The 8,270-nt window shown below is 41.1% G+C and overlaps 1 protein-coding gene across 1 annotated transcript in view; it reads right to left on the bottom strand.

Annotated features, from left to right (window-relative positions):
* Nucleotides 1-5,692: 5,692 nt before the first annotated feature.
* Nucleotides 5,693-8,270, bottom strand: part of LOC147817202 (scavenger receptor cysteine-rich type 1 protein M130-like) — a 9,194-nt gene continuing 6,616 nt past the window's right edge. Inside the window, exons 8-9 of the mRNA XM_087171430.1 lie at nt 6,147-6,691; nt 5,693-5,980 (exon numbers count right to left, since the gene is read on the bottom strand). Coding sequence (XP_087027556.1) covers nt 5,693-5,980; nt 6,147-6,691 — 833 coding nt within the window. The remainder of the gene's footprint in view (nt 5,981-6,146; nt 6,692-8,270) is intronic.

The following is an 8,270-nucleotide window of genomic DNA, read 5'->3' as shown; positions in this document are numbered from 1 at the left end:
TGATTTGAATTGGGACTGGTTTTAGGGAACTCGGATGGATTGTTTTAAAGAAATACTGGACTCCCTTAAAACCTTGTGCAACTTAAAATTTAAGAAGAAAGCCAAATCCTAAATCACAAAATAAATCTACCTGGCTTGATTAATTATAACAAATACATCTCATAAATCTTGTGGTTGTCTGCCTCCACCAATCAGTCCAGTTGCAGTTTACGTGCATGTTTTTGTCCAGACTCATTTACGCCTCACACACACACACACACAAGTACAGACAACCTGAAAACTGTCTCCGCTGTGGAGGCATAAAATGAAAAGAGCATTCCCTACATCTACCGGTGCTCTCGGAGAGGGGAGAAAGTCATTTTAACACACATCAGTCCATATTTCTTAAAGGGTTTCATTCTTAACCATCGCGAAGGAGCTGAGTGAGTTTAATAGTTTTTTTCATGCAGCACAAGCAAACAGTAGTGAAAACATTCACAAACAGGACTCAAGGATGAACTCATTAGAATTGGGTAGTCAAAGGCCAAAGGTCACTGTGACATCATCATTATTCAGCACAGTAACTCTGGAAGGGGAGACTGCGACGATGTTTCCTGCAACTTGATTGGAGGCCACCACATGCAAACTGAACTGATCGGACAAAGTTTAGAAAACTTGTTCCAGAGCGAACACAAGCATCAATTTAATGCAAACTGAAAGCAAGAAGAAACTTGTTGTTGCTTTTGTTTTCAGGAAACTTCCAGTCAAATGTCACGTTTCTTTGAGTATTAAATTAAATGAAAGCTGGAATTAAATTAAATTATACTTTGATGATACTTTTATGCTCTGAGAGCAATCAGCCCACATTACACCTTTATGATGACCTACAATAGAAGGGTAAAAAAAAACAGCTAAAAAAATAAAGCAGAAATCCCCTGAGGGTTGGACCTGACTCTGAACTTGATAAAGACAAGACCGGAGACAGTACATGAGGAAGACAGAGCAGCACGCTGCTTCATGCTGGGCGGACATGGATCACAGAGTGCTGATAGTGCTACTGTCTCTCTGGGGCCCAGGTAGGACTCTGGCTTAATAATGGATGTTTGAAGGTGTTTATGTTTGTAGAGGCAGAGTGTGTTTGTGTGTGTGTGTGTGTTTTAAAATGTTTCTCGTGTTCTCAATGTTAGAGCTTGAAACGATTAACAAAATGATCTGGATGTTTTCTTTTTAATGATACATTTTCATGCAGTCAGGCTGAATAATATATGGAGATGCTTTTTCTGCTGCTTTTCCTCTCATCTAAATGTCACCATCCGAGTCATCAAGTCTTCAGTACTATTACACTCTGAGTAACATATTGTTGTTCAGACTAAGATAGTAACACATTCATCAAAGTTATATTTCGCCATTACAGTAATTGACAGAGTTATGCAGCTAATAAGGTTGGATTTGACGGCAACCTCGCCTCCTTCACCTTTATGATTAGTCCTGTTGACTTTGTAGCCAAACTTTGGAATGTAGGCTTCAGTCCTAAGGCTGTTAAATGGTTCAGAAAGTGTGCTTGATCATTTGCACAGCTACTGGAAATCTAACACACCCATCACAAATAGTATTTGTTGGAGCTGTGTTGCTCAGACTGAGGCAGATGGGATTTATTAAACAAGTAGTATTAGACCAGCCAGCCCATTAACATAATATTGTGTTTTCTTATGATTACCATTTACAGAATTAAAAAAATGTAGCTCTCTCATGGAACCTTTAAGCGCTCTTGGGGGCCCTCTGGTGGCCATGGGGGCTCTAAGCAGGCGCTTAGGGAGCATGTTTTTGAGTAACTGCAGCAGATTCAATTGTATGTTACTGATATCATCAATTAAAACTAAGATGCAGATTAATTAAGCCATAAATACAATAATTATGATGGAAACATCACAAGTAAGCATAGGAATATTTAAAAATAATTATATTAATTATACAAACTATATAAATATATATAAAGTAAACTAAGTTCAATTTATTATAAAATCATAATCTATCAGATGAGATGTTATATGATATATTAGGAATATTAGAGCTTGAAACGATAAACAAAATGATCTGGATGTTTTCTTCTTTCTGACAAATATTCATGCAGTCAGGCCGAGTAATACAGAGGATCATCTGCTTCTTTCATCACACTTAAATATAGGATATTTGGCATAACCGAAAATGTTCACAGTAAGTCTGTTTTGTATATGCAAGCAAACTGGCTATAAAAAGCATAACATATAAAAACTGATTTACATGTTCTTCAGAGGAAGGAGGAAGCTCAGGAGGAAAAGAATTACAAACACTGAAACCAGTGTCTTGTTTTGCACATTTTAAATAAAGTACTGATAATCTTTTCTGTGTCTTGTCAGTAATGCCCGATGATATCAGGTTGGTGGGAAGTTGACTAGAGATGAGAAAGCAGGGAAACTGGGCCCCGGTGGACCTGAAAAGAGCAGCTGCAGCGTGCAGCCAGCTCAACCGTGGCTCCGCTGTTTCAATACGAGAAATGTCCTCTTACTTGTCTTTTGTGAGCTTTCAACCACATCTCACAGTCTGCATCAGCTGGCGCAGTGCACTTTGCAGCGCACAGTTTTCTTAAACTACAGTTAATAAATGTGGTAATGAATGCAGTGTTGTAGTGTTGTGCTTTTGTACATTAATGCTGTTTCATGCAAAGGCCCAAACCTGACAGCATTAAAAAAAAAAAGATTTGTTTTCTACATACCAGTAGTGTGTGAGATGAGTATCAGTTTAATGACTCAGGTTACAATGCTTTAGTTAGTTAGTTAGTTTCTGTTTTTCTTATACAGCTCAGCATGAATTGCATATAATTAACTGAATAATAATTAAATGAATGAATAAAAGCACCTTATTCATTCATTTGATTATTATTCAGTCTTACAAGCTACATCTCTACCTTCATGAAAGTAAAATGAAGCGTAAAGAAGTCCTCAAAAAATATACAAACTTCATGGGACTAACAGTCTTCAAACATTTTGTCTGCCATAAACTATTTGACAAAGTGTTAATCAGTTCTCATAATTTTAATAAAGTCACGATACGGATAAACTCTACTACTTACTTTTTACTTTTGGTTACAAAATGGTTACAAAATACTTTTTAAAATGTTGCATTTGAATTAAAACCACGTCATTACGAACTGATGGGATGATTTTAAATGTGTTTCAGCCTCTCTAACAGAACTGATCATCAGACTTGTCGTGATCCTGCTGGGTATGATGCTGCTCATCACAGCCCTCTGTTTCACCTCTAAGGTACCGTACACATCGACATGACATATTTAGTCAGCAGAGAGCAGTGATTTCAGCAGCGACAGGACATGTCTGCTGTCATGTCTTTCCAGATGGGCAGGAGCCAGAATAACACATGAGGGAAGAATGCAAGAGCTCAGTGATGATGGTCTCTACATGAAGAAAAAGGAAAGAGAAAGATCTCCGAGCTCCAACAAACCACACCACCACACCACCTGCTGGATGAGGTGAAACAGGCTTGAAATGTCTTTATAAAGGCCTAACTTTAGCTTTTTACTGCTGGTGATTGTATTTAAGCTTCAAAAATCATATAAGTGGTGTCATTTCTCTCACAGCTGCTGCTGCTTGCAGGAACTACCAAAGGAAGAGATCCAGAGTAGTTTGTCAACCAACCAATTGCTTCATACGTCAGAACAGCAATCTCTACCCTGCACACAGCCAGTAAGGTTTTTATCTGTTATAATTTCAGTGGTAGTAGCATCTCCAGGATCTTTCCTGTATGATAATAGAGCTGAAAATACTCTTACTAACTCTAACTAACATGCTGTTGTAAACACATCATAACCTCACTGTATATGTTTAAAAAAGGCTCAGTAATTTCCAAAAAACACCTGCTCGCTGCAGCATTTGTTGGGGACTATTTTCAGCAGCGGATTGATCAACATGCACTGCCCGACTAAGTATTTGGGGCAGCAGGACAAAGTATGAACAGTCAAAACAGACTACTGTGTGTTTGTTCATGCTAATGAAAGAACGTGTCTAATGAAACATTTTTCAATTTTCATTTTTAAATTTTTCACTTACACCGGTTTAAAGATAGAAACATACACACTTATTTCAACTGATGTTCCCCAGAACATGAATGTGCAGGCAGACACATAAATAACAGTTTGGTTTTGCCCCCTGGTGGCAACAGCAACAAATACAAGCTGGTCTGTTTACTCACTGTTAACTGTCAGTTCCTAAACAATTATTCAATATTGTAAGTGGGACTCACTGAGTCGCTTGTCAATAATCTTTCTATTACTGTTCCTACCAGCTGACTTACCAAAAGGTTGTTTGAACTGTTTCTTCTTGAAATGGTTTAAGATTTACAGATGAGTCAAACAAGTTTTTCGTTTGTGTAAATGTGTAAAAGCAGATAAAGAAATTAACCGTAGGCCATGTTTTCTATTTATATAATATATAAACTCTAGATCAAACCATGATACAAGCTGGAATCTGACAGGATAAACTAGGTCCAGATCAAACTTCTTTATAAAGCATTGTGAAAGATAAACCAGGTTTGTGCCAAAGTGCTGTAGAAACATGACTGTGCAAAAGCTTTTCAGAAGGCAGAGTAGTTAAATACATAGAAAAAATACATAGGACATGCCAACACACATAGACACACAAACACACCATCAATGCTTTAGTACCACAGGGAATTAACAGTAAGGTGATAATCCTCAGTGGAGTTGTGAGCATGAGTGACCCCTTTCACTTTATATATAATCATATTCTATCTATTCTCGTCTATTGTCAATATAAAAATATTGAGAAAAGCAACTTTAAAATGTATCACCAGCCACAACAGTGGGGCTGATGTTGCTTTCACCTTGTGTGTGTGTGTGTGTGTGTGTGTGTGTGTGTGTGTGTGTTGTGTGTGTGTGTTTGTGTGTTTGTCTGTTTGTGTGTGTTTGTGATCCAAATCTGGTCCTGGAGACACTACTGTAGCAGGACCTACCACAGCGGTGGTTTTGAGAACTTCAGCAGGTGTTTACATGTCTGTCTGTCTGTCTATCTGTCTGTCTGTCTGTGGACAGATGTTGTCACCTCGATAGTGTCACAACTAAGATCCGAATGAAGGCAGAGGTCATAGGCCGGTGTGTTCCGACCTGTGGGTACTGGGCACAGCTGGTGTGATCCCATCACAAGATGACTCTACTGTTAGATTTGTGCTGTAGTTTTATTGTAGTCACATATACATTTGTACGTTTTGCCATAACATCTGCAACCCAACAACAACGAAGGAAGTGATCCATCAACTGTTGCTATGATTATCTATCATTAAAGAAGTTCTCTGGAGATATAGATATCTTGCCAGTTGGGTATCTTCCATAGCATTTTCAGTACAAAATCACCCTCATCGTGGGGGGGGGGCTTTGTTTGTGGGCCCTTTTCCCCAGCACTGGATGATGTAATCAGTAACCTTATGTTCATAAAACACAGAAAATATACATTCTGACTCATAAAACAGTTTATCATTTTAAAAATGGTTTCACTCAATGTTTCAACGATACACCACTAGATACAGAGCCCACTGCATGATATTAAATTAGATCTTTTCATTATATTTTCTACATACAATTTAGTTTTTTTTTAAATAATTTCAAAAGCCCGTCAAATTAGTACTCGTTCTCGTCATCTCCCGCTCATCCGGATTGCGGGGGCAGCAGCCTCAGCAAAGAGGTCCAGACAGCCCTCTCCCCACCCACTTCCACCAGCTCTTCCGGGAGAATCCCGAGGCGTTCCAAGGCCAGGATGAGTGAACAGGATCCTGAGATACTTAAACTCCGCCACTGAGGCAGGACCAAGCACGCCCTGTAGGCTTCCTTCTTCAGCCTGACGGCTTCCCCCACCTCTGGTGTCCACCAGCGGGTACGGGGGTTACCGCCACGACTGGCCCCAGCTACCCTGCGGCCGCAGCTTGCAACAGCCGCCTCAACAACAGCAGAGCGGAACAAGGCCCATTCAGACTCAATGTCCCCCACCGCTCTCGGGACACGATCAAAACTCTTCCGCCAGGCTTTCCCAGCAGACCCTCACAACCCGTTTGGGCCTGCAAGGTCTGCGCGGCGTCATCCCCCGCCATCTGATCCAACTCACCACCAGGTGGTGGTCAATTTGCAAATCCGCTCCTCTCTTCACCCGAGTGTCCAAAACATACGGCCGGTCTGATGATACGACTACAAAGTCGATCATAGACCGGCGACCTAGGGTGTCCTGGTGCCATGTGCACCTGTGGACATCCTTATGTTTGAACATGGTGTTAGTTATGGCCACACTGTGACTAGCACAGAAGTCCAATAACTGAACAGCACTCGGGGTCAGATCAGGCAGGCCATTCCTCCCCACCACACCCCTCCAGGTCACGTTGTCATTGCCCACGTGAGCGTTGAAGTCTCCCAATAGGACAATGGAGTCCCCTTTCGGGGCACTTTCCAGCACCTGTCCCAAAGACTCCAAAAAGGGCGGGGAGTCTGAACTGCTGTTCAGCGCATAAGCACCGACAACAGTCAGAACCCAATCCCCGACCCGAAGGCGCAGGGACGCAACCCTTTCGTCCACCGGGGTGAACCCCAACATACAGGCAGAGAGCCTGGGGGCCACCAAAAAGCCCATCCCGGCCCTCCGCTTCTCCCCCGGAGCAACTCTAGCAAAAAGGAAAGACCAGCCCCTCTCAAGGACTTGGGTTCCGGAGCCGACGCTGTGTGTTGAGGTGAGGCCGACTATATCTAGCCGGTACCGTTCCACCTCTTCCACAAGCTCCCGCTCCTTCCCCGCCAGAGAGGTGACGTTCCATGCCGTCAAATTAGATTTATGGTTATAGAAGGAAAGTGGGGTGTGGTTTATTAGGCTCCTTTATGGCACCCTTTGGTGAGTGTGGTCCCTGGGTTGGCCACTCCCCTGCCCCTCCATGAGAGAGAGAGTATTGCTTCTCTGCAGTAACACCATCAGCACCTACAACACAAACAGTCCAGAGACCGATTCAATCTTAATGTTTCAAAAAATGTTCGACGTATATTCCCTTCCTCAATTCTGATGTTGGAAAGTTATGTGATGAGACGGATTCAGACAGAGACTGTTTGACATCCCAAAGAGCTGTTTGAGGTAAACTATGATTCTTTTTAAGCCGACAGAGTGAGTGTCAAAGGGTGAGGGGCAAAGTTAGACCTGCACCGACACAAAGACTCTACTCAAACACTCTGTCTGCTTATTTTTCTTTCTCTTCCTCTTCAGAATCTGTCAGACTGGTTAATGGGACTTACCTTCAGGTTGTGGAGGTGAAGTCTGACCAGTCGATGCAGAGGTGGTCTATTTGGGACCTTTACTGCAGGGCTCCTTCAGTCCTGCAGGTGGCGCTGTATGGAGAGGAGGTCCAAAGAAGTCCGGTGGGAAAGCAAAGAGTCTGTTCAGCTGGACTGTGGAAGCTCCAGCTCAGCTAGAGACATCTGCTCACCTGCTAAATTTGTGGTCAAGCTTTATTTTACAGTTATTATTATTTTATTATTTTATTTTTAGATAGACACCAATAAGACGAAACAAGCCGTAATAAGACATAACAACTCATACTTTGTATCAAATTACACAAAACTACAAATAATATGTTCTTTATTAGACAGTAAACATAGTTATACCCTATATAGATACCATGGTTACACCTAAATTATTCTGTAATTAGAAACCGCCTATAATTATTAGATCCAAAATAAACAATACTTAAATACTGTTACACCAAATTATACTCTAATTAGAAAGCAAATAGGAGACCCTAATATACTATTAGACACCATTTTACAAGATCATAGTCTAATGAGAAATAAAATACAATGTTCTACAAATAATACTGTAATGCTTCACATTGAATACTTCCATCATGGACCTACGATAGCTTCATGAGACAGCTGTAATTAGAGGAATGTAATGCCATATTATATCAGGAACATATTATTTGGCCTTTATTTAACATTGTTTCACTTTCTTACTGATCATTAGTTGCTCATTGGAAGAGATCTGTACTGTGAACTAAAGTCAAAGCACATCAGGCCACATGTTGGCACTCCCTCACCCATCCGTTGTAGATTGGACGTTGTCCACAGTCCAATGTAGGTTGTAGGTATTGATAGTTTCTACTCTCATATGTCACAAACATTAGACTATGGAAGCTGCTAGCACATTCCATCTTTATTTCCCACCGTGAGACACTTATTACACACTCTAGCGGCACAT

Source organism: Seriola lalandi, unplaced genomic scaffold (assembly GCF_002814215.2).
Source record: "Seriola lalandi dorsalis isolate HSWRI2012SDOR001 ecotype SW California unplaced genomic scaffold, Sedor1 jcf7180002054998, whole genome shotgun sequence".
Lineage (NCBI taxonomy): Eukaryota > Metazoa > Chordata > Actinopteri > Carangiformes > Carangidae > Seriola > Seriola lalandi.
Note: the sequence above shows the minus strand (reverse complement) of the source record. Positions and strands in the feature narration are given on the sequence as shown.